At 43.1% G+C, this 27,671-nt stretch overlaps 1 protein-coding gene and 1 pseudogene across 4 annotated transcripts in view; one reads left to right on the forward strand and one right to left on the reverse strand.

Annotated features, from left to right (window-relative positions):
- Positions 1-27,671, forward strand: part of SFR6 (sensitive to freezing 6) — a 230,994-nt gene that overhangs the window by 142,219 nt on the left and 61,104 nt on the right. For all 4 annotated transcript variants that reach the window (XM_087680205.1, XM_087680204.1, XM_087680206.1 and 1 more), the window contains one exon: positions 27,165-27,401. In XM_087680205.1, the coding sequence (XP_087536331.1) occupies positions 27,165-27,401 (237 nt within the window). The remainder of the gene's footprint in view (positions 1-27,164; positions 27,402-27,671) is intronic.
- LOC148035241 (triose phosphate/phosphate translocator, chloroplastic pseudogene) lies at positions 15,181-20,984 on the reverse strand (annotated as a pseudogene).

Genomic DNA, 27,671 nt, shown 5'->3' on the forward strand with positions numbered 1-27,671 from the left:
CATAAGACGTAGTGGGAGCAACATTTGCCTTTGATAGAGTTTCCATATAATAATATGGTGTATAGTTCCATTGGTAAGGCTCCATTTACGGTTGTGGAGAGTAGCAAGAAAGTGTCCCCTATTTTGCACCCTAAGGATAAGGTCTTTGAGGTTGATTGTTATGTCGTAAATATGGATGCAGCCTATGAGAAGGTTAAATATGCTCTTCAGAGATCGTAGAAAAAGCAAAAGAGGGTAGTTGATTTCCATAGATGTGCTTTGTAGTTTGTAGAGGGTGATTATGGATTGCTACGTTCGAAAAGGCAAGTTTGAAAAAGATGAAAGGTAGAGAAAGATTGTATCCAAAGTTGAGTATGCACTATTTTGCATCCTTTTATGTGTTGGAGAGGACCAGTGATATTGATATAGTTGAAATTACCTCCACATTGGGCAGATACATAATGCATTTCGTATTAGTTTGTTGAAGCCTTTTCATGGTGAGGTGCTAGAGGATGTGTCTTCTAAAATTTAGGCAAGAGGTTGAGGAGCTTGATGAGAGATTGCTTCTAGAGCAAATTTTGTCACATAAATAGAGAAAGTTTGGAGGTAAAGTTTCAGGAGATACGTAGTGAAGTTTTAGAATTATGTAGTAATGGATGTTAAATGGATGAAAGAGAGTGACTTGGCAGACCACTCTCAATTGTTGCAACTTTCTCTTGATGCCTTTCTTGTTGGAATTGACCTTGGATTAGGCTCTTTTGGGTTCATCAATCAAGTAGGAGGCCTAGAGCATTGCTCGATGTGCATGGGGGAGGTAGCACTTACACTCCTCCAGTGATGGACAACTCATGTATATGGTGCATCTTAAATGTATTCAACATGCATATATATGGTGGATCTTGAATGTATTCAGCTTGTATTCAAGGTAATGTTTGTTGATAGTATGTTTGCCATGAGGTCACTATTTTATGTCCTCGTTATTGTTGATAGTATGCAAATGGATATGTTTTTTTACCATGGGTTTGAAACCATACATTTGCATCAATTTACGATCATTAGAGATTGATTACCAATTGTTGGTTTTTAGTGGATGATCATTAATAATCAATGGTATTCAATTGGTCTTTATGGAGAGCACAGTGTTATTGATGCGATTGATAGTTCATCCATGGTTTAGGGTCAATTTATCCTTTGCTATGGTTTTTTGGTTAGAACACTGTCGGTTTAAAGTTAATAGATGAATCCCATGTGGTTCGGACAACAAGTATTCGTTCATATTTGTTAAGTTATGACTTAGTTGTATTGGCTGGAAATTTTAGCATGAGTTTGGCACTAGTATAATGTGAATAACAATGGTTGTTATTCTTTGCCTATGATGCCTATTGAAGCTAGACTTCCTCCTCGGATAGGTTGGTAAAATGTGATCAAGAACTTAATTACAGCAATTAATAACTAAGCATAAATTGGCTGGAAATTTTAGCATGAGTTTGGCACTAGTATAATGTGAACAACAATGGTTGTTATTCTTTGCCTATATTGCCTATTGAAACCAGACTTCCTCCTCGGATAGGTTGGTAAAACGTGATCAAGAACTTAATTACAGTAATTAATAACTAAGCATAAATTGAAATGTATACATTACCTTAATAATCTTAGACAATAGACATCTAGTTAGCTCCAAAGCCCACATCCCTTTCGGTATTTCTTTATCTTTAATTGCTATTGGACAACGTACAAGTTGAGATTCCACAATCTCCTTTGCTTATCCAAAGTCCCCTTGCTATACATACAATCAACAAGAAAGTTTGGCCAATTGCCCCTCGATTTTCACCCAGGAATTGTACAAATGGAACCATCAACTGGCCAAATGCTGCCCCAATTTACATTGGATGACCTAGCATGTGAAATCCTTGTGAATTCCACAAATTTTAGGTGCTGATTTCAGTGTACAATGATGTGAGATGGAAGGATCGAGGTGCAGCCGGGATTCAGTAGACAGTGTGAGAGTGAGAGACAGAGTTGAAGCACGACACCCAAGAGAATAGATTGAATGAGTGTAACCAGAAAGTACAAAGTACAACCCTTAAACCTTAGGGTTGTAGGGGGTGTTCACACCCGACACACACTAAGTGCCCAAATGTGTGTAACATAAGCACATAAGTACATACGACAATAAGACCATAAGTATGGGGGAAAAAACCTCTCCTACCGAGAGTAAAAAGTGCCCCAGTGTCCTACTGATCACCGACACTCCCATATGAGCGTAGGCGTAAGTAAGGCGTGAGTCAAATACCCAACAAACCCCCCTGGAGTGAAGAGTAATCAAGAGTACAAGGATCATCCGCCACCAAAGGATATCAAATTTAAAGCATCTCAAAATGCTTCAAATTTGTCACGAGGAAGAGCTTTGATGAAGATGTCTGCCACATTACTGGTGGTAGGACAATAGACAAGGCTGATATCACCTGCATGTAGCCTCTCTCTGACAAAGTGATAGTGAATCTCAATGTGTTTCGTGCGATCATGAAACACTGGGTTCCGCGCCACTGCAATGGCACTCTGACTATCAGTGAACAAAGGAGTAGGCTCAGTAACAGATATATCCAAATCAACTAGCAAGCGTCTAAGCCATACGCATTCAACTGTGGTAGTGAAAGCTGCCTTGTATTCAGCTTCACATGACGATGTGGCAACAGTGGATTGTTTCTTGCTAAGCCAAGAAATGCAAGAAGAGCCAAGAAAGAAACAATTGCCACTAGTGGAGTGACGTGTATCATAATTACCAGCCCAATCAGAATCACTGTAAGCATGTAACTGCAGTGGTCCCCCCTTGGCATAAAGCAACCCAAGAGAACGAGTACCCTGCAAGTAGCGAAAAACACGCTTGACAGCTTGCCAATGTGACATACGTGGCTGATGCATATACCTGCTCAAAGCTGAAACTGCAAACTGTATGTCTGGCCTAGTATTGCATAGATAGATAAGACATCCAACTGCAGGAGCATATGTATGTATATCAAACAAATCACTGTCATCATGTAATGACAGTTTCAGTCCAGGTTCCACGGGAGTACAAACTGGCTTGCAATCCTGTAAGCCAAACTTCTCAAGAAGCTGCCCAATATACCTTGACTGTGATAGCCCAATACCTCGAGCATTATGTATGAACTGGATGCCCAAGTAGTAATGCAAAACTCCCAAGTCAGACATGTCAAAAGTTTGCTGCAAATTTTGTTTGAATGCTGAAATCTGATCAGCATGTGTTCCAGTGAACAAAAGGTCATCAACATAAAGACATAAAATCAGCATAGATCCCCCTTCTTTACATACGTAAAGGGTAGACTCAGATGAGCTGTTTAGAAACCCCTAACCAAGCAAGAAAGCATCTATTTTTTCATACCAAGCTCTAGGAGCTTGTTTCAAACCATATAGTGCCTTTTTGAGCTTGCATATCAAATGTTCTGAGCCTTCAACTGCAAAACCAATGGGCTGCTGTACATAAACTTCCTCTTGAAGTTCCCCATGTAAAAATGCAGTCTTGATATCTAGCTGATGCACTGTCCAACCATAATGTGCAGCCAAAGCAATCATAGACCTGATGATCGTCATACGGGAAGTAGGAGCAAATGTCTCCTCATAATCAATGCCCTTTTTCTGTGCGTAGCCTTTAGCTACCAGCCGTGCCTTGTATTTATCAATGGATCCATCTGCTTTTCTTTTCAATTTGTAGACCCATTTCGTTCCAATGGCTTTCTTCCCAAATGGCAAGGACACCAAATCCCAAGTTTGATTCTTAGTAATAGAATCTAATTCAGCTTGCATAGCTGCCATCCAATGCACACTGTGTTGTGCATCCTCATAACATTTAGGCTCTTCATTATCAAAAGTACTTGCTGCCATAATAAACTCCATGGTATGTGCTGAATCATGCAAACGAGTTTGCCTTCTAGTACGACCAGCCATGGGTGCATCCAAAGGACTATCTTGCATAGTCTGCAAATACCATCTAGGTAGCTGTCTAGCATCCTGACTGTGTGCAAGCTCTTGCTGAATTTCAGTTTCAGCATGATGCTGAATATTCCGATCAGCCAATGGCTGAATTTCTGCACTTTCCATAGGAGCAGCTGGTTGAACATTAGGTTCATTTTCTGAACCTCCAGCTGAATCACCAAAAGTAATGGGCAGCAGCCCTTCAAAAACATCACGGGCAGCCTGATATGTGTCCAAACCAGCCAAGGATAATTCTGATTTTTCATCAAAAACAACATCCCTGCTGGCAAAAACCTTCTTTGTAACGGGATCATAGAGTCTGTAGCCTTTGCTCTCATTGCTATATCCCATAAAAATGCACTTAACAGCCTTGTTGTCCAATTTTTTTCTAAGTACCTGTGGAATATGGGCATAGGCAAGACACCCAAAGGTACGAAAGTGACCAACAGAAGGTTTACGGTTGTTCCAAGCCTCAAATGCTGTGATGGTCTTCAAGGCTTTGGTAGGGCATCTGTTCAAAATATGGCAAGCACACATGACTGCTTCCATCCAAAAACTATGAGGTAAGCTCTTTGCCTTCAGCATACATCTGGCCATCTCCATGAGTGACCGATTTTTCCTCTCTGCTACCCCATTCTGCTGTGGAGTATAAGCTGTAGTATACTGATGGACTATGCCCTTCTGCTGCAAAAAAGAATTCAGCATAGAGGACATGTATTCCCCCCCTCGGTCCGAACGGAGAGTCTTAATCTTGCATCCAAATTGGTTTTCAACAGGTGCACTGAAAGCCAAAAATGCATCATACACTTCTGACTTCTTTTTCAAGCAGTAGACCCAGCAAAAACGTGTAAAGTCATCAATGAATGTCACAAAATAATAACAACCGTCCAATGACATGGTCTGCATAGGCCCACAAACATCTGAATGCACCAACTGCAATCTGGTTGTTGCTCTGAAAGCAACATCACGAGGAAATGAGAACCGATGCATTTTCCCCAAAATGCATCCCTCGCATAAGTGCTCAGGAGGTCTCTCCAAGGGAGGTAAGCCATCCAGCATCTGAGTACGCTGCAAAAGCATCAAGCTGCCAAAGTTTACATGCCCCAAACAAGCATGCCATAACTCCGCCTGTATCATAGCAGGAGTAAGAGTGGATATCAAGTATGCTGACTGACCTACTGAAAGAGCATCCAACTCATATAAACCATGACACAAAGATCCTGTCAAGACCAAAGTCATGCATTCTTTTTCTCTAACCATGCAACGGTCATCATCAAAGGTGACCTGCATACCACAACGTGCCAAAGAAGAAATAGAAAGGAAATTCTTCTTGATTCCAGGCACAAACAAAGCATCATGCAGGCGGAGAATAGAGCCATCAATGGCTGTGAGTTGAATCTCCCCAATACCACGAACAGGGTATGATGCATTATTGGCACACTGTACCGATTTCCCAACGGGAGGTGCACTAACTGAAGCAAACAAATCTCTGCGAGATGTAATATGTCTAGAAGCACCACTGTCAAAGAACCAAGTGTCAGCATCCTCTGTAGAGCTAAGTGCTCTATCGGCCCAAGAGATGTCATAACTGCAAGTGTAATAACAATAGTTCCTGTCCACAACAAAGGACGCGGACTCACTAGCAGTGGAAGGAGTAGTAGAAATAGACATTCCTGACTCCTTCTCTTTGGCAATGCGCTTCCTGCACTTAGTGATATAGTGGCCGGGCTTCTTACAATAATGACATTTTCCTTTTTTTGCTTGCGTCCCCCCCTTGTGTCTGATTCTGCGATGTGCCCGAAGTGCCAGAACTCTGTGGAGCATTTTTCACCTTGCTGTTTTTGCCTTTCTGTCTTGCCACAAAAGCCTGCTCAGAGACTATAGCATCCATACCACTATTTTTCCGTGTTTGCTCCTCCTCTAGAAGCAAACTAACCAACTGAATAAAAGTGAGTGGGTGCTCAGCAATCCTCATGGTGAGGCTCAATGCAGTATGAAAAGACAAGTACGAAGGAGGTAAGGAATTCAAGGTGGTGGATATCAACTGTGCATCGAAAAAATACTCATCTACATTCAGGAGCTGCTCCCTCAAGTCCTGAATCTTATTTAAGTGATCCTGCATAGAATCACCTTCATGCATCTTCAGAGTTTCCAACTCTTTCTTCAAGAAAGAGATCCGAGTCTCATTCTTTCCTGCAAACATATGCTCCAAAGTCAGCCATGCATCTCGTGAAGAAGATGCCGAACGGATATGAGGTATGATGGACCGCTGAACTGCCAAAGCAATCAGCGACAAGGCCTGTGCATCACGTGTATCCCAAGCTTTTTGAGCTGCAATTCTTGGAGGAAGTGGCTGAGGTGGAGCGGGCTGAGGTCCCCGTTGTCCACGTGTGCCATGGGGAGGAGGAGTAACGGGAGCTACAACTCCCGGTCGAGTTTCCTCTCCACTGACATAATCCCATAAATTCTTGGCCACTAATACATTCTTCATCATGAATGACCAAAGCGAATAGTTGTTTCCGTTCAATCTGTCTTCCTTGGATACATACGTAAAGACATCACCTCCCTGATTTGCCATGATGACAAATTTCCAAAGACAAAATGAGCAATGTCAAAGCAGTATGAACTGGAAACTTGCAAATTTTCAGAAATTGCAGCAAACACGTTTCTGCAATTAATGTGCAAGGGCGTACTCTGTCAGAAAACTGTCTTTTAATGCACGCTTCCCAAGGTGCAAACAGTGCACTGCAACACTATTATATCAAAATCCCCAAAATTTTTGCCAAAATTTCTGTCAAAACAGTCTTTCTATGACTGTACCAGCAGTTCAAATGCAATTGTCCACAAAATACACAAAAGCCCCAAAATTTCTGATGATCGAGTCCAGAAATTTGCATGAAATTTATCCCCCACCTGTTCTGTGCTTGCCGCGTATGAACCTCCTCTTCTAGAGCTGTGTTCTGGGCTGAAATTAAAAAAATTTTGTTTCAAAATGTACCTGACGTAGAGCAGGCCACGAGCAGAGGCAGGTCGCTGGTCAGACGTGCGAACGAAACGCAGGTTGCTGACGTGAACTCGTCAGGCAGCGGGAGGACAGTCGCGAGCTGCAGGCGGGTCGTCGGGCGGGCGGCGCGTGTTGTGTGGCAGGTCGTCGGGCGGGCGGCAGTGACTCATGGACTGCAGCAATGAATAGCGCGCTGGCGGGCTGTAACGCTGGTAGACTGACGACGAGACTGACGTTGCGGACTGACGCTGGTGGCGCTGGAGCTGGCGTCGCCCTTCAGACTGGTGGCGACTGGCGAACGTGCTGGAGGTAGGCGTGCTGGAGGCAAGGGGCGCCCAGGCCAGCTGGCGACTGCCCAAGCAGTTTAGGGAGAACCTGACGGGGACTGGCGAGCAGTGTCAAGCGGTGCTGGCAAGCAGACGGGCTGCAGGTCGAGCTGCTGAACTGGTCGACTGGGCAGAGCTGGCGGGGGCTACAGACAGCAGACAAAAGATTGCTCTGATACCAAATGTGAGATGGAAGGATCGAGGTGCAGCCGGGATTCAGTAGACAGTGTGAGAGTGAGAGACAGAGTTGAAGCACGACACCCAAGAGAATAGACTGAATGAGTGTAACCAGAAAGTACAAAGTACAACCCTTAAACCTTAGGGTTGTAGGGGGTGTTCACACCCGACACACACTAAGTGCCCAAATGTGTGTAACATAAGCACATAAGTACATACGACAATAAGACCATAAGTCTGGGGGAAAAAACCTCTCCTACCGAGAGTAAAAAGTGCCCCAGTGTCCTACTGATCACCGACACTCCCATATGAGTGTAGGCGTAAGTAAGGCGTGAGTCAAATACCCAACAAATGACTATTCCTGTTTGGCAAGAGTCTCAAGGTGGCTCCAAATCCTGATTTTTGCAGAAATTTAGGGTTTATAGCAAAAATCCTCTTGTTGTCCACCAAATTTGACTGAGATGTGTTGAGAATGGCTGAGAAATGTTGAGATCTTTTGAGAAATTACTTGAGAAAAAAGCCAACATTCTAGAGAGATCTGATTTTCTTCCCAACAAAACCCTAAAATCAGCTTGTTGCTTGCTCTAGCATGCATTTAATGCAGTTACCTACTGCCAGGCACCTCCAAAATATTGTTATTTGATTATCAATGCTATTGTGTGCCCCAGGAAGGTGTCTCTGTGGTGCGGTCTGTTGCTTGTTGAGGCCCCGAGATGGTTGTTTTCTGTAATAAATTGCCATTCTCTGATCGGAAAATGGACTAGCAGCGAAACACCCCCCCCCCCCCCCCCCCCCAAAGACTGTTTACTAACTGAATGGTTGAGACGTAACCCCCAAAAATGTTTTCTCTGTTGCATGGCCATTTTTGCCAAGTGGTAGCCTTCTAAACCCATTTTTCAGAATTATCCAGCCATTTAATTTTATTTTCAGAATTAAATAATCTAAAATTAATTTGTGACCCTGCTCAAAATAAAATGTACCTAGCTGTAATTAAATTTGCCAGGCCATTTGCAATTGGCTTGAAAGTGTAGATAGTTTGCATGGATAGAAGGGGGGGGAGTATATGTCTCATGCTTTTGAGACATATTTGCTTGATCATGGCATTATGCATCAAGCCATTGGTAGAATGACTCCTCAACAAAATGGTGTTGCTGAAAGGAAGAATCACACTTTTATAGAGAGGAATCGTTGTATGGAATAGGATGGTTGAGTGAGGAAGGGGCCTCTACAGAGCATAAATAAAATAGGGTATCGTTTAAGGATCAGATAGCAGTGTATTCATAAATATATGCAAACAAGACGCACAGGGACATGTCCCCACACTTAAAACTTTAACGAATCGGTTTATCTAATCAACATCGGCCTAGATCTTGACCATGACCCAAACCCTTGCGTCCCCACACTTTAAACATGACAGATAGATAAACACAAGAGATAGGGTTAGAAACACTTGGCCCATTCAGTTGTTGACTGTCGTCAACATGTTGTGTGGCATCTCGGTAAAGTTACAACTCAAGATGGTTTGCCAAGTCATCCTTTTCCATTCACTTTGCATCTAGTAGTAAAACAATGTTGAAGCTTCACCAAGAAGCATAGGGAAACCTTACCTCCAACTTTACTTGCCTCAGACCTCCACTAGGTTATAGGCCTTTCTTCCCCTTAAGCATTGCGATGCTTTATGCTTTCACATTGTTACAATTCCAACTTAACTAACATGCAACATTGCATCAAGTTGACTCGCTCCTCATGTGCACGTAACATGCTAGAAGCACCAGATGCATTAGGAAACATTCTTGTTTGTGTAGTTTGGACCATTGCAATGTGATTGTGCATGGAAATTTGCATACTACCATACCAAGATGCTGTTTCCCATACATTGCATGCATTACTAGGTGTATTTTTCCTCATTACCAATACTATACGGAGCATTTGCATGATCAGTATTAATACCATGAGTCCCAAACACAGTGGGTTGCATATATGCATTGCTAAACTTGCCACTTTGTGTCCTTATGATGCCAACATTGCTATATATGGGGTTATGTATATTACCAACCATACCCGGATACATTGGGCCTTGCATACCATGCATTTGTTGCATATGGTAAGAAGTTGTGTCATGCATCCCCGTATGCGGTCCCTGACCCACCATAGCATGAAAACTAGTGCCACCACCAAAGTAACCATGCTGTCCCCTAATTGCATGAATGCACTGCTGTCCAAAAAGCATTGGGTTGGCACTTTCAAGTTGACCTTGCGTATGCATCAATTTCCTCGTAGAGACTAATTGTTTTGCTTGTATAGCATCTTTGGGAGCTTCAAATGAAGGCTTTGGCATTTTCTTCAATGCACCTTATTGTCTCGAAGGTGTAGAAGATGACTTCTTCTTGCCCTTGTTGTCCTTCTCAGCATTCAAAAATTGGGTAAATTGAGGATTCTTTACCCATTCAACAAAGAGATTTGCTGCTGTCCTCATTTGATTCTTGAATTGGTCATAAAATTCCTCTTTAATTTGGTGGTCATCAGCCTCAGTATGCCTTGAAGGTCTTTTATCTTGCCCAATAGCAATATTTTCAGCTTGTTGTCCATGGTTTGAGCCTTGTCCAAGATGAGGCATTACATTTCTTTCATGTCCATACTCAGAGGCATCATCCTCATTGCTTGATTGCATCTCACTGTATGAAGACATATTGCTGTAATTTCTCAGCTGAGAGCAAAAATCAGCACTAGCGTAAAGCTTTGGCTTGCAACGAGGTGTCTCGGGCCCACCAAATCAAGGGAGTGAGTGGAATCCGGGCAATGGAACCATGAAACCAGCCTTCCTCCTTGGATGGGATGGTAAAACCTGATCAAGCATTTAATTACAACAATGAATAATAGAGCATAAATTGAAATGCACACATTACCTCAACAATCTTGGACAATAGACACCTGCTTGGTCCCAAAGCTGGTGATCCTTTAGGTATTTGTTTATCTTTGATTGCTAATAGATAGTATACATGTTGAGATTCCATAATCTTCTTTGTTGATCCAAAAGCCCCTTACTGTACATACAATGAGCAAGCAATTTGGGCCAATTGCCCTTTGATTTTCACCCAGGAATTGCACAAATGGAGCCACCACCTAGCCAAATGTTACCCCAATTTACATTGGATGATCCGGCATTTGAAATCCTTGTCAATTCCATGAATTTCTGGTGCTGATTTTCAGTCTACAGTGCCTAATCTTGTTGGCACGAGTCTGACGGTGGCTGTCAAACCCTAATTTTAGAAGATGTCCACCAAATTTGTTAGAGATCTGCTGAGAATGGTTGAGAAATAATGAGATATTTTGAGAAATTATTGAAGAAGGTGAGAGAAAGCCAAGATGAGAGAGAAATTTGATTTTCTTCGCAAGAAAATGCTTAAATTTTCGTTATATTGAGAATTATGGACCTAGAACTAGATGAGCTATGGTGGACGCAAATCAAACACACGATACATGATTAGAATGAGAAATTGTAACTCAAGTGAATTAGGTAGGGTTGTCTCTGTATGTAGTATAGACGAATCCGTATGCTATGGTATGGTACGTATCCGTACGATTTAGTACAAAAAAGTAGGCACTTTTTGGCTCCACTCCTTCAAGTCTACAACTTTTTTTTCTTCTTTCTTTCTTATTTCTCCCTCAAGCCTCTCTCTGCCAGCTGGAGCCAACTTTGCCAGTTGGAGCTAGAGACAAAAGAACATTACATATGTAGATGCCCGGTGTACTACAAGATCAGAGGCCCCTTCCATTGTCTCTTCAAGGAGGGATTCAGACCACTCTCCCAAATACTAGACTTTCCCGACTAGAAATGCTTCGGGCTCTTCCTCGTGGAGATATGGTGACATAGAGACCACCCTCTATGGGTTTGGGACCAAAAGCCGGGAACATGCAAAAACGCACCCTCCAAGAGTTATACAGACCCTCAGCCACCCCCTCTACAACGAGGACTGGAGCCAACCGACCAATGGCCCCACCCCGAGGAGTCACCTTGGATAGAGCTACAGAGAGAGATAGAGCTCGCCGCCCACACCCAAGAGCCCCACGCTTCCATAGGAGACATCACCTACAGATACAACGGATACTACAACGCCACTGGGGAACCATACCCCGCCGCTTCAGTCTCTTTATGCTAGACATGCCCATGCGGGACATCTTAAGATGACCACGCTCCATGAGCAGTTTCACACTGCACTTGAAGTGCATCTAGATTGTATCGAGTCTGTATACCATTTTGTACCTACTCATCTAGTTCACCATAATACCAGATAGTAGCTTTACTAGGACTTGGGAAAACTTTCCAATCATTTTGTATATAATCTTTTGGTCTCATAGGCCAACTTGGCCTTTTGTAGAGATTAATATAACTTTCTTTCTTTCTTTTTTTTTCTCTCTCTCTCTCAAGCTTTTCACACCCTCTTTTTCTCTGAAGCCTTTTCTCTCTTTTTTTTTTTTCGTAAAAGGTAATTGTATTAATTACGAAAAAAAGTACAAGATTACATGATTACACGAGTACAAGAGACACGAGGGCCCTAGGCCAACGTGTGGGAAATCCCCGGACTAGTATACTAAAAAGGTTACACCAATCATGGCAAGGACCCAGAGGCAATTGCCAAATGCCAGGAATGCAAATCCTCCCGAGGGAGCAAGTCAGAGTGCCTGATGAGATCTAGCTACCAATGCAAGAGCCCTTTAAGCCTTGCAATATGTCGCGGTACATTAGAGGCCGCATCAAAGAGAAAAGCATTTCGGGTGGTCCAAATGTGCCAGCATCCCCAGTATCTGAAAAAGTGAAATAAGATCTTCATATGTAACGGTGGCGGTGTGGGATACTTTGGGCGCACAAAAACCCAATCGAAAGGAGACAGTGAGGACCCCACCACTGCGCGCCAGATTTGCGACAAGAGTGACCAGATATTCTTGGCGAGCGGGCAAGAAAGAAAACGATGTCGGGCCGATTCCGCCGTAGTGGTGCAGAAGAAACAATTGCCATTCGAGATTCGACGCTTGGAAAGGGCCGAGGCAAGAGGAAGACCACCAATCATTACCCGCCACAGAAAGACCTTGCATTTGAAAGGTGCCTTATTCTGCCATCCCTCCATCGGCGTTGCCTGCCACCATGACAGTGATTTCCGCAGGCCCCAAACAGTATTAGCTTTCACACCCAGCCATTGGTGATCTTTAATGAGAAGATGATACACCTGATTAGTAGAGGCCTTTTCCAGACTCAACCGGCCTGCAAGGTCCCAGTCCTGCCAAGGGCGATCCATAGCCAGGGCAGGAAAGGGTTGCCTACCTTGAAGTTCCGACGAAAGCTTCCCCCATAAATCACGGTATCCGCGCGGGATCCTGAAAAGTCTCCTAGCAGTCCGAAACGATGCGAGGACATTGCGAGTAGCAAGGGTAGCATCCGCAATCGAAGTCACACCCAAACGGGCCATACGGTTAAATCTTGGTCTGAGCTGATGTTTATCTTCCCATGAAAGTAATCTGGATACTGCCAACAATTCGAGCTGAAAAGAATTAGTCTGCAAGCGGTCCCCTACAGGATGCCAACGGGCCTTTTGGAGCACCACTTTCCAAGAGCCCACCAAATGCAGTAACAAAGAGGAAGAGGGACTGGAAAATCGAGAGTCAGCATTAAGGACATGCCACCATGAGGCCTGAAGCCGTGTGTTACCCTGGCGGAGCCCGCTGTCCTCAAGAAAATAACGGGCTATGATGGTCCACGGGTGATGGTCCACACACATGGCACGAAAAAGAGACCAACGAAGAGCCAGCATATGAGTTTCTGCATCCAAAATAGCTCCACCACCCATGCGCTTAGGGGTACATGCATGTGACCATGAAATCCAGGAAATGCCTGCCTTCAGTGAATCCTTCTTCCATAGCATGAAACGAATGGGATGAGTGAGAGCCTTCAAAGTAGTGGGCGTCCATGGCAGTAATGGCAGGAAATACGTCAGCATTGGTAGCATAATTGTCTGAGCCACTTTGAGGCGGACATGGAACGGCCAAGCTTGCGACTTCCAATACATAAACTTCGCGGCCAGTTTTTGTGAAATCCACTCCAACAGGTCCTTTGGCCGTACATCCACCCCCAATGGGTATCCAAGATGCCTGACAATGGAGCCACGGGAAACCACCTGGCCCTGCCAGCCTAATGACTGTAAATCAGGCTCCGTGCAACTGAGAATGGCTGACTTAAAGGCATTGATGCGAAGACCAGAGGCTTGACCAAAGAGCGTCCAAACATCTAATGCCTTGCGAATGTTATCCGTGTCTGCCTACAAAATCATAAAGGAGTCATCAGCCAAAGATTGGCTAATGAAGTGGTGCCCCAAAGGAAGAGATAACCCTGCCAGCTGGGCAGAAGCCGCCATGGAGGATAACATTGAAAGGACCGGGTGAGTCGCCAAGGCAAAGAAGAGAGGACTCAAAGGGCAACCTTGTCGGACCGAGCGTGCAAGGACAAATGGCTCTATAACCCCACCATTAAGCATAACTCTTGAAGAAGCCTCACTACTAATGGTGTAGATCAATCTGGACATCCGGATACCAAAGCCCATAGCAGACATAAGATCTGCAAGGAAAGACCAGTCCACACAGTCAAACGCCTTTTCCAGGTCCAATTGAATCAAGACCACTTGTTGATTGGAGCCTTCTCTCTCTCTCTCTCTCTCTCTCTCTCTCTCTCTCTTTCTCTCTCTCTCTACCTTCTCTCTATTTGTCTCTCTCTAGCCTCTTTCTCTCTCTCTCTCAACCATAGCTGCACTAGTACCACGTACAAAAGGTTTGATACTATATAATACTTTAGGTACCGTACCTTACGTATTAGTACCATAAGGTACCAACTTAATGGATACATCTTTCCCATTTGGATTGCACTTTGGGACAACCTAAATGCTCCTTATATTAATATGGTTTTTCCATGAGATTAGGGTATTTGAGATTCAAACAATTGTTCTCAACCTTTTCTCTCTCAAGCCCACACTTCTCTTATTTGTATGATCATGCATGTATGATGTATCCACTCCCATCTATGTAGTTATAAGTTGTAGGTAGCAGTAGCACATGTTGCGTATGCAATATTAGGTTTTGGCATGTTAGCCTCAAGTACTCATCTTATATACTCTAATGGCATTGCCATTTAGACTTGAAATATCCATTCTATTATCTTTAGTTCAAAATAATCAAGTTATTTTTTTTCGTACTAATATCGTACCGTACCTTATAGAATCTTAAGGTACCATTTAGTACCGTATTTTATCGTACCGTACCATATCGTACCTTTCATACTTGACAACTATGGAATTAGGTTTCAAGATAGATTAGCTTGGAATCATAAACACAATCTTGAGTGACTCAAACTGATTGTACTATTACATTGAAATGAGTGTCAAATATATGCTTATATAGCTTTTGGGTAGTACCACTGTTCCTCACCGTGCTTATGGGATTTTGGACATCTCTTCCTAGAGCATACATGATTTGTCTATCTCGTAACCTCTTCAGGGCATACATCTAGCCTCTATGGGCAAGCATCATTTGCTATTCTCAACACCCCCCCTCAAATGATGAGTCTCTATCATTGCTGGCTTTTGGCACCCCTACATGATGAGATGACTCAGGAGACTAGCTCTTTGGCAACCTAGTCACATTAAGTTAATGCTTGCAACTTTACATTTTGGTAAGGGTTTTTACATCCACTATGAGAAAAACGTGATCAAGTAAGGGAGATCCATTATGGAAAATTCTTTGTTTGTCAACAACAGAAATTTCTTTATCTTCTTCTTGCTTTAAGACGTTGCCAACAACATGAGTGAGAGGTGCAACTCTTTCCAAAGTGTTTGTTGCCACCTAATTGTAAAGATGATAGAACATTTCAACCCGGAAAACGTCTCACAAATTTTGTCATACCAACTTTTGCAATGGCATCAGCAAATCCATGCTGCATTAAGGCAGGGCCCTCAATCAATATTGCTGGTGGCATACAGAAAAGGAGTGCTTTGATTGAAATATATGCATAGAGGTTTGTGATGTCCATCCCTGTCATTGCTTTCTTGGAGTACACTTCTGTAGATAAATGCAATATTAGAAGTCATTGCACTAAGAAACCCAGTCCAACTGAAAGATAATTACGTCAAAGAAGCCATTGACACACCAAGTACGATTGGAGCCAGAGAAAACCAGAGTTTGAAGGGAATTTGTTGGCCCAGAACAAATTGAGAAGCAGTAGCATTGAAGAAAGGTTCCAAAGCTTTAATGGTATGTGTGAATGACACAGCCATAGCTGCGAATGAGACATTGCTCATCACATGTCCTAGAGGATGGCAGAACGAAACTAGAACCAAGAGTCCAAAAAGCTCCTTATTTACCGGAGCTCGCTTAGGCAAGCCAACAGCCCAGCTCACAAGGCAATATGCAACACCAACTCCCAAGTGGATCGGCGACACAAAATAGGGATAAGGATAGTTGTAGATTTTCTTGTTGAGGATGTTAAATATGACATTCAAAAAATGCCACATGAAGAAGAAATCTGTTACCAGTGCTGGATATCTTTTCAAAAACCCCTTTGGACTTTCAGTTACAGCCAGGGGGGATGAAAGGTCCGCACCTTCTGTATCTGCTTGAAGGAATCGATTAGGCATGGAGATCAAGATAGACAGTCATTACCCGCAGTGAGAGACAAGGAGAGTGCGAGAGAGCTGAGTATAGAATGAACATGTTTTTTTTGGGTACAATGACGAGTGTACCACTTTAGGTTTTAGATAGATATATGTATGAAAGAACAATGTGCTAAGGGTGTGTTCACACCCGTGCACATATAAAAGGCACGATGGCCCTTTATTTCCAACCATCTCCCGCCTAAAGGCAATGTGCCTTAAGAGGAGAAAATAATCAGCTAAGTCTAAGTATGTACAAAGCTGAAATAAATATATCTATCCAACTCCCCATCATCTGTCGCCAATGAGCAAACCGCTCTGCTGGAAGACCCTTCATGAGAAGGTTTGCAGGATTATCATCTGTATGCACTTTGACAAGCTCAATGCTCTTGCTGTCAAGTACATCTCTAATGAAGTGATACTTCACCTATATGTGCTTTGTCTTTGCATGAAAGATAGGATTCCGTGCTAGCATGATAGCACTCTGACTATCACAATGGAGAACAGGTAACTCCGTGATGACAAGCTCTCCCACCAGATGTAAAAGCCATAAAGCCTCCTTGCATGCCTCAGTGGCAGCTACATACTCTGCCTCTGTAGCAGACAATGTAACACACTTTTGTAGCCTGGAGATTCAAGAGACCACTCCTCCTGTAAAAGTAAACACATACCTAGAAGTGGACTTCCTGCAGTCCGCATGACCAACATAGTCTGCATCCGTATAGCCAATAATTGATGCTTTCTGCTTTCCAAAGCAGATGCACAACTCCTTTGTGCCTTTAAGGTATCTCATAATACCTTTCACTGCATCCCAATGCTTCTTGCCAGGGGTTGCCATGTATTTGCTAACCACTCCCATTGCAAAAGCAATGTCAGGACGTGTAGCAACCATAGCATACATCAAACTGCCAACAGCTGAAGCATATGGTATCTTGGCCATTTCAGCCTTCTCATCATTAGATATAGGGCTGTCCTCTGCACTAAGTTTCACATATGGAGGCAATGGAACCCCAGTTGTTTTCCCCCCTCCATATTGAAACGCTGCAAAACTTTGGAGATATACTCCTGCTTAGATAGATAGAGTAAACCTTTAGATCTATCTTTGAGTATTCGCATGCCAAGAATGTGATTTGCATCACCCAGATCCTTCATGTCAAAGTTGCCATGAAGACTTTGCCTCAATGAATCCAAGACATGAGTATCCCTGCCAACAATCAGCATGTCATCAACATACAAAACCAAGATAATCAGGCTGCCATCTACTGCCTTCTTGGCGTACAAGCAATGATCCACTTAACTTATATGAAAGTCTAGGGACTGCATGAATGTATCAAACTTATGATACCATTCTCTTGATGCTTGTTTCAGCCCATACAAACTCCTTTTGAGTTTACATACCATTTGTTCTTTCCCTTGTTCAACAAACCCTTCAGGCTGCTGCATATATGTCTTCATACAGATTACCATGTAAAAACGTAGTCTTTACATCCATCTGTATGAGCTCCATATCCTCAAGTGCAACCAAGCCCAAAATGGTTCTCAATATAGTCATCTTGATTACAGGAGAGAAAACCTCATCAAAGTCAATTCCATGCTCCTACTTATACCCCTTTGCAACGAATCTTGCTTTGTACTTTGGTGACGAACTAGAAGTGACTTTCATTTTGTAAACCCATTTGCATGGAAGGGTTTTCTGCCCTTTAGGCAACTGCACCAAGTCCCAAGTGCCATTTTTTTCAAGAGATTCCATCTCTAACAACATGGCTTTATACCATTTCTTGCTGTCCTGTCTGTCCATTGCTTCCTTGAAGCAAGACGGTTCACCACAGTCTGTCAACATGACATACTCAGCCACATTAATTGCACCAAGAACAAATCTGTCATGTTGTCTAGTAGCCCTAGATGATCTCCTAACCCAATGGTCATTGTTTGCTGGCTGTTCTTGCAAATTTCCATTTTCAGCATGCTGTCTGGCCAAAAGGTATTTCTTCCCGGAATACAATCCTATAAACCTCCTCAGTCTTTTCGGGTTGTTTGTGCATGCGATCTTCTCGGAAGATAACGTCATCGTTGCGTACTATTTTTCTTTTCTCGGGATCCCACAATTTATACTCCATTTCACCCTCGTCACCATATCCTAGGAAAATGCATTTACAGGACTTTGGCTCAAGTTTGCTGCGTTTTTCTTTACGAATGTGCACAAAAGCCTCGTAGCCAAACACTTTCAAATAAGCATATGAAGGTGGCTTGTCTGACCATGCTTCTTGGGAAACAAACCCCCCCCCCTCCCCCTCAAAGGCTTGTTTGGTGATCGATTAATCAAGTGAACGTAACAACCTCTACCCAAAAACCATGGGGTAATGCAGTATGAGACATCATCGTACGGACCTTATCCTGTATGGTTTGATTCATATTCTCTGCAACTCCATTTTGGGGTGGATTATGAGGGGTAGGGAGCTTCCTCTTTGTCCCTTTGTTATCACAAAATGCCTGAAAGGCTTTGGACACATATTTCCCACCATTGTCAGAGCGAAGACACTTAAGTGTCTTATCTCTCTGATTTTCAGCCAATGCCAAGAATTTTTTAAACTTGTCAAGCACTTCATCATAGCTACGAATAGGATAAACCCATACTTTCCGTGTAGCATCATCGACAAAGGTGACAAAATATTTCTTTCTCCCTAAAGATAATCCTGGCATTTGAGATACATTTGAATGTACTAACTCTAGAGGAGAAGATTTCAAAGAAAGAGACTTTTTGTGAGAAGTCTGTGCATGTTTGCCATAAATACAATTATCACAGTGCTCAAAATCAGCATAACGAAGACAAGGCAAGTAGCCCAAATGAGAAAGCACTTTCATTTTTGTTTGACTCATGTGTCCCAACCGGCCATGCCACAAAGAAACTCTTAGCTGCTCGATCACGGCAACAACATGGTCACGCACACTAGATACATGAAGTGGATACAACGTATCACTCTTGCAACCTCTGGCAATAACCCTAGATCCCTTACAGATCTTCCATTTTCCATCTTCAAAGGTGGTATGAAAACCATCATCATCTAGCTGCCCTGTGCTGATCAAGCTCTTCTTGAGCTGAGGTACATGGCGTTCATGTTGAAGTGTAAAGACAGAGCCATGCTGAAACTGCAACTGCACACTGTCAATACCTGCAATCTCACATGCATAGTTGTCCCCAAGATGGACAACACCATGTCGACCCCCTGTATATGCGAAAAACCACTCACGATGAGGGTTGACATGAAAAGAAGCACCTGAATCAAGAATCCAGGTATGCATGTCATCATGCGTATCTACAAGTAGAGCATGTGCACCAAAATGTGAAGAGACAAAGAGTACATCAGCCCCACTATCACTATCATGAGTGACTACATTCACCTCTTCAATTTTTACACTTCTTTTCTTAGGCTGACTGTCCTTCTTCTCTTCCTTGCAATCATCTGTCTTCTTGCATTTTTCTTTCTCTTTCTTCCATTTGTAGCAGTCACTTTTTGCGTGACCCTTCTTGCCACAATGATGGTATTCAACATCTTTGCCATGTGATTTATTGCGTCCCTTGCCATCATATTTGCCCTTTTGCTGTGCTCTGCCCCTAGTACGCAAAGCACTTGAAGACTTGGTGGATGCATTGTTCTATCGATTCATCTCTTCCATAAGTAGAGCACTCTCTACATCAGCATACAAAAGGATCACATTATAATTGCTCATGGCAATCCTGAATGTATCCCAACTCTCTGGTAGAGTGCAAAGCAAGAAAGTAGCCTTAAATTCCTCATCAATCATGAACTTCAAGGCAACTAGCTGGCTGAAAATGGAGTTAAACTCACTCAAGTGAGTAGACATTGCTGTACCTTCTTTCATACGCAAATCCATAAGCTTTTTCAGCCAATACACTTTACTTGTAGCGTTCTTCTGTGCATACAGCTCTTCCAGTCTAGTCAGCCGTTTTTGGTCCAGGCTGTCGCAGCTCGTCACGCTACTGCTCGTGCAGTCTCCTTGGTCCACACTGGACCTTGACTAGTCACAGCCGGTCACGCTACTGCCTGTTCTATCGGACTGTTGCCCGCCAGCAACACGCCAGTGATTCCTGCTCGTACTGCCTCTTGCTGGCTCGTCAACAGTACACAAGACTGTTACACGAGACTCTGCGTGTCGCTTGCAATTCTCAACAGCTTGAGTGAACCATTGGCTCTGATACCAGTTTGAAGGAATCGATTAGGCACGAAGATCGAGGCAGACAGTCATTACGCGCAGTGAGAGAGACAGTGAGAGTGCGAGAGAGCAGAGTATAGAGTGAACATGTTTTTTTTGGGTACAACGACGAGTGTACCACTTTAGGTTTTAGATAGATATATGTATGAAAGTATAATGTGCTAAGGTACAATGTGCTAAGGGTGTGTTCACACCTGTGCACATATAAAAGGCACGATGGCCCTTTATTCCCAACATTGCTGCTGCAGCCATACACATAGGTGATGTAGCTTTCCTATCTTTTCCTCTTCGTAGTAAGGGCAGAGATGTGCTATGGCCTAAGCCTACCCCATAAGTTGATGTACTTAGGGGCACTAAAAGCAGTGGTTTCCTGCACATCTAAGAACCCAGAGAAAAGCAAACTGATTTCATGGTATCCAACCTGTCATAAGGAGTGTACAAAGTGCTGTTACTGGACGAGCAACAAAGTGTCGACAAGTTTTTGCTGCTCATGGCCTGCTCGAAGCCATGCCTTCTTAGTGTCGGAGAAGGCGATCGAGTGCAAGCCAAAAATTCAGAGGCTGAAATCAGATGGACGGCCGCCATTGCAGCCTGTACTGATAAGGAGAAGGGATTGTGATTTGTGTGTCGAGGATGATATATCCGCTTAACCTCTCAAATTTGTGATACCTCACTTCGGGCGTCCTGAGGAGTCTTGATGCTACTGCTGCTGCTTTCAATCCTGCCCGTTATGATACAGAAAGAGAGACACAAAATCAATCAATCCATTTATGAGTACATCCTACCCAGAAGAGATGAAACAAGGGGCTCTCCACATGCAGGACACTAGAAAACACACCACTAGCTACCTAGCTCAGCCATGACTCTGATACTATATTGAGAATCATGGACCTAGAACTAGATGAGCTACGGTGGATGCAAATCAAACACACGATACATGATTAAAATGAGAAATTATAACTCAAGTGAATTAGGTTCCAAAATAGATTAATGGACTCATAAACACAATCTTGAGTGACTCAAAGTGATTGTACCATTACATTGAAATGAGTGTCAAGTACATGCTTATATAGCTTTTGGGTAGTACCACTGTTCCTCACTGTGCTTATGGGATTTTGGACATCTCTTTTTAGAGCATACATGACTTGTCTATCTTCTAACCTCTTCAGGGCATAGATCTAGCCTCTATGGGCAAGCATCATTTGCTATTCTTAACATTTAGGCATCTCCAAGATGCTGTCACTTGATCAACAATGTTGTTACTTGCCCCTAAAAGGTGTCTCCTTGCTGTCCATTGCTTGCTGAGACCCCTAGATGTTTGTTTTTTGCAGCAAATTGTTGTTCTCTAATCAAAAAACGGACCAATAGCTCCCTCCCTCCCTCCCTCCCTCCCTCCCTCCCTCCCTCTCTCTCTCTCTCTCTCTCTCTCTCTCTCTCTCTCTCTCTCTCCACACAGGCTATAAACTGATTGAATGGTTGAGACCAAGCCCTCAAAAACGTTTTCTTAGTTTGCATGGGCATTTATGCCAAGTGGTGGCCTTTTAAACCCATTTTTCAACACTATCCAATAATTTAAATAATTTTCAGAATTAAATCATCTAAAATTAATTTCAGCTCTTCTGACCGTGCTCAAATTTAAATGTACACATCCATAATTAAATTGGGTAGGCCATTTGCAACATGGAGTGGTCGCCAACCTTTGTTGACCCTTAAATTCGCATTACTTAATTAATTAATGCCAAGCCCTAGTGTCACCAATGACACTTATTAACCAAACAACTGTGCTAGGGTCAAAACTGACACCACCTAACCCCCAAAGCCTAGTTGGCATAACTTATCACAACTTTTGCCTTTGACACCCGCTGCATTCTCGAGGTGCTTGGCCTATTACCATGATATAATTAGCATGTACATCACATGTGATAAACAACCTTGCGCATTTGAATAGTAACTTAAGCAAATGCTATCGGCAAGATTAAAACATGTTAATATTTCACGTCTCCGTGACACCTATGCTTTTTTTAGTTTAGTATTTGTTTTGATTTTGTCACCTTATATTGCAATTGAGGAAAATTACAAGGATTTCAAGGGGGATGTTTATCACAAGGATGTTTATTTTTAATGCTTAGCTTTGGCATTATTAAGTTGTGTATATGTGAGTTGCACATGTGAAGTGCAAATGAGTTAAGTCATAGTGACGCCTACTTAACCCAAGTGAACATTGGGTGAGATCGGTAAAAGTTGTGAAAAGTTATGCCGGGAAGGTAGTTTTGGGTACTTGGTGTTGATTTGGGGTCTAGGCCATTAATAGGACCATTATATATCCAGTGGTGACATTGTGGAACTAGGCAAATTAATGCTAGTTCAAGGCCAATATTGCCAATTAATGTTGGGACCATTTAATGTCGTATGGAGTTTAGCACATTAATTGTGAATGGGCATTAGCTAGTTATTGGGCAGGGTCAAAATGGATAATTAATTTAAGTAATTAATGCTGAAAATTACATTTACAAGTTTGCCAAGTGGGAGAAGAGCCTGCCACTTGTTTAAATTGCCCATGCAAGCTGAGAGAAGGCTGTTTTGGGGCTGATTGAGGGTCATTCTAGCATTGAAAGGCTGAAGGGGAAAGGAGCCACCATCGGATGAGCTTTGAGAGAGGCGACAAGTGATTGTGCAACGCAATAGGAGAAGTGCAATGGGTTTCCTTCTCCGACTTAGTGAGAGCCAATGATAGAAAAGAGGAGGGTTCATTAGATGTACCAGGGTTATATCCCCCTTTCGAAGCTGTTGGTGCCATCAAAATTGAAATGAGAAATATCACTCAAAAGATATAGAAGAGCAATTGAAGAGTTTGCTTCTGAAACCCTTATTTGCAATAGCCATTAGGGTCTCCATAGCAGGCTTTGGATCCATGCTTAATTATTGAAGACTCAGGTATTTGGTGTAGTAGCTGAAGGTTTTAATTTGCAGCTGATATGAGGCCTAGTCCATTCTCAAAAATTTGTGGCCCGCATGCAAGAGATTGAAGACCCAAACTAAGCTTGGATTGTTGTACAATCAAGGGGAAATTTTTTCTGAAGCAGTCCTAGTCATTTATGACAACCATTTGTATTGAAGATTGAAGGAGACTAGCCTAAATTTTAGTGTGCTTCAACCTTATACTAATTCAGGATAAAGAAATACCACAAGGGCACCGATTGTTGGGGCCAATTGGGTATCACATGTCTAAGATTAAGTGGTAAAGTGTGCATTTCTAGATTTGTGTATGAGTTAAGTCAAGTTATCACCATCCTTGCCAAGTAGGAAGGCTGGTGTAACTCTCCAGTCCTCGTGTAGCTTCTTTGTGCGCATGTCGTTGTACGTAAGTCCATGCCACCACTCGCATGAACCCACGGTGGATATGGCTTTCACCATTCTCCTCTATCTATCTACTCTTAGAATATGGAAGGTTCATGCAATGTCGATTTCTGTTGCTTTCACTTTTTAAGGAACGATAGTGGGTCTGAATAGATCCCATGGTTTCAACAAGCGTGGCTTGTCTTGACCCATAGACAATGTGGAAGGAAATCGGAGGGGTATATGAATCCCTCCATAGTAGCTGTAGGAATAGGCAAAGGGCTGGTCATAGGTGTGCATATGCTGGGTGAGACTATCTCCTCTTGAGCTTGGGCAATACTTGCAGTGATCTTGCCCAATGCCTTTGGAATGGGAGAAGCCTTCTTGATGATTTCGTTAGCCACAGCGTGAGGGATCTTCAGGCATGGACTTCTTTCTCCACTCATCTTGGACAAGTGGATGAGAAGCCTAGTCACAGTACTACTGGTTTGGATCTTGCCACAATACTTGCAAGTCCAACAATAATCATTGGTGCAATGAGTGTGTTTCTCAAAGTCAGAGGTGTGTAAGGAAAAGGATTTGTGAACTGTCTTGAAGGTTGAGGATGGAGAGTGATGTGGGAGAAGGCTGTTTTATAACTGTCCCAGCCAATAAATTGGTTGCAAAATGGTCATATGGGGGGTCACAAATGATCATGCCAATGGGTAGTAGAAAACTGTTCAAATAGGAAATAGTCATGTTGATGATCCAGTCTGGAATGGATAGATCCGACTAGGCAGGATGGATCAGATGGATCTGTTCTGTCCCTGGATGGAATGCAATTATGAAATGATGAGGAGCGTGCTTCGGATTTAATAACTCCTCACTGGGCAAAACTTTCAAGTTTACTTAATTAAGGTCCAAACTTTCAATGAATGGAAGTTTCACGTTTAACCTTGATCCTTTGCCCTGCCCTTCTGGCATGTAATCAGTAGTGTGATATCTTCCACCGCTAGTGCAATGGGAACTATGCCTAGAGCTAGGGATAGTAGAATTAGAGTTTATTTGAATTAGATGTCTTTTGGTGAAGTTTAATTGAATTATTAAGAGTCCTTTTACATTTTTAATTGATGTGACATGCTTCTTCATCATTCATATGATGGTTGCATCTTTGTATTTGCGGTGTCTCTGACCACAATAATTGCAGTTGGGGGATCCCGTCTTACAGGAATCATTAGCCTCGTCATTCTTGTCCTCATCAAAATAGTGGGAACAAGTGACTGGTACTTGGTATTTTGACCACTACAATACTTGTGCTGCATCCAGGTCAAGGACCCTTAGAAAAAGGGCCACTTGTGATTGGGAAGGGCTAGAAGCTGTGATCTCCTTTTGAAGCATAATTTGAAAAGCCACCAACTTGGACAGCTTCTCTTGAAAATTGAGAGTAGTCTTGAAAGCATGAAAAGACTCTGGCGATTTCTGAAGCATGTAGATAATAAAGTCACTGTCATCAAAAGACCGTTGGCCTTGGTCAGTTAATCCATGAGGTGAAACATTGCCGCACATGCTTAGTGAGATTTGGGTCTTCCAGCTTGAAAGTCACCAACTACTCTTCAAGGTTATAAGGAAGAAGGTGGCCTGTCCTGGCAAACCTGTCAACAAGGTAAGACTATAGAGACTGAGCAGCCTTGTGCTTACTGTCAACACCTAACAGATGAGGGAAATGAGGGCAGCCAAGGCCCCCTGATCAACAACAATAAACTGGTGTATCTCCATTTGAGACACCATGTTGGGTGGTGCTAGAATATGTCCTTTGAGGTAAGCCCAATGGGAATGCATCTTTAGGATGGGCTTCACGAACCACTTCTGAAGTGTCTCCTTCAGCTTGCTTGTTGGCACAAATGACAGAGATGTCATCACTGTAGCCAAAACAAAAATCTTTGAAAGGAAAATGAAGAGAGAGAATAGCCTGCAAACATAGAGGATCAGCAAAAATGCAGATGTTGCTGCTAATCTGGTGTGGGGTGAGGCCGCCATGCTGCAAACTGCAGCTAGGGATGGGATGGACGGGAAGAAGGTGGCTGAAAAGTACATGAAAGGTGGCGCAGGGCAGCAGAGAGAGCGTGGGTGCTAAAGACATTTGGAACCGCATGAAAATGCAGGGAAAGAGGATGTCGCCTGCTGCTGTCACACTAATCACAGAAGTCCTTTGCCTTGGACTGCACAAACACCATGGTGAGCTCATTGGGACAGTTGTTGAATGCTTCAAAATCAAAAGCTAGATAAACACAAACCTCTATGCTATTCCAACCTCCCATGTACCAAGGTCCAAACCACAAGCAAAGGTAATAAACCATCAGGTGAAATGGGGCCTGGTATCCTGATGCACAATGTAGGATGGGTGGGAGTGGTCCTGATGCAAAATAAAGGATGGGTGGGAGTGGTCCTGATGCAAAATGAAGGATGGGTGGGAGTGGCTCCTATGTGTATGGTACAACCTATAGGTCTGGGTTGGCACATGATAGAAATCACACTATTTGGGGCGGGACACTTTTGTGAAATGATTCTCGGGTAGCAACTCGATAGAAATAGCATTGAGGGGGTGGACGTGTGTGAACTCCTGCAGAACATAGTGTCTTGCTGGGGTAGGGACAATATACAAAGGCACCTTTTTTTCAGTGGTTTTGTGGGTTTTGCGGGGGCATGCCTGAGATCTACACACTGCTGCTGACTCCAGCTTCCTGCTGGGGCAGGGACACAATACAAAATGTAATTTTAGGGGAGGGGGATTCTGCCAACTGCTGCAGCACAGCCTCTTGCTGCGACAAACAATCATGAACATTCACGTACGATTATGGGGACGTGCAAACACTGAAGCAACATGATTAAAATTGCAGTATTGGGGGAAGGGGTCTGCAACCTGCTGCAAAACACTGCCTCGTGCTGCTATGAGCAGCAACGAACATTCCCTACATTGATGGGAAAGTACCAAACAGAGCTGCACCACCAAAACTTTCAGATGTGCAGCCTTCTTGTCTTGAAGTTCAAGTACGGATTGGTACTCTTCCACAAGCAGATGGCTGGAGCATCTATGATGAGTGTTCACTAGCGAGGATGAATTGCACGCTTTGATACCATGATGAAACCAGAGGTGCGATGCGGAAGGAAAGAGAGTGGACAGCGAAAGAGAGAGAACACAATGAAGGTGGATGAACCCATGTGAATGTGTGCATCTGTAACTGTGGCTGAAGCTTTCCTTAACAATGTGGTGTTGGGATTATTGAGTATTCTCAGAAGGCTGGTGAGGATGTTACTGTCTGCCCTTTTCTCTCTTTTTTTTTTTTTTTTTTTTGGGGGAGTGGGGGGGGGTGGTGGTGTGTTGGATTGGGGGGTTTTTAGAGGAGGCAGGCAGGAGGAAAGGCAGATGCGGTGATTTTCTATGAATTGCAGGCTTTGGATCGGATAAAATGTCGAATGTTAGAGGGTGCAGATGGTTCAGATGTGAGAGCTGTTGTGCTAGATATGCAAGCCAGGTTGTTGCTTGAAATGCTTGGTAAAGGAATTGAGGCTGCCCTTCTTAATCCTGCAACTTTCATGACTGAGCCATGGACATTATCTAGTGAGACATTATCAGGGCTTGTGCAGGATGCAATGGCTGTTGAACCTGCACTGATACCCTATATTCAGGTAACCTGCCCCTTATGTACTTTCTAGTTTTTCCAGCACATGTATGCAAATGCAAAAATCAAGGCCTAAATGTATATTCTCTGCCCTGGTTGGAAAGCATCAATGACTGGTTTTTAATGTAATAGAACTGATGTCCTCTCTATAATACTGTTTTCAATTTTCCTTTACCAATCATTGGCAAACATGTACAACTTGTAGCATTCTCAAACTTCTGTTGCAAGTTTTAATTATTTAATGCTTATAGAGTGACGCTTTCCTGAAATGTCAAGC

This window comes from Lygodium microphyllum, chromosome 6, assembly GCF_053477565.2.
Source record: "Lygodium microphyllum isolate KBCC chromosome 6, Lygodium_microphyllum_v1.1.10, whole genome shotgun sequence".
Lineage (NCBI taxonomy): Eukaryota > Viridiplantae > Streptophyta > Polypodiopsida > Schizaeales > Lygodiaceae > Lygodium > Lygodium microphyllum.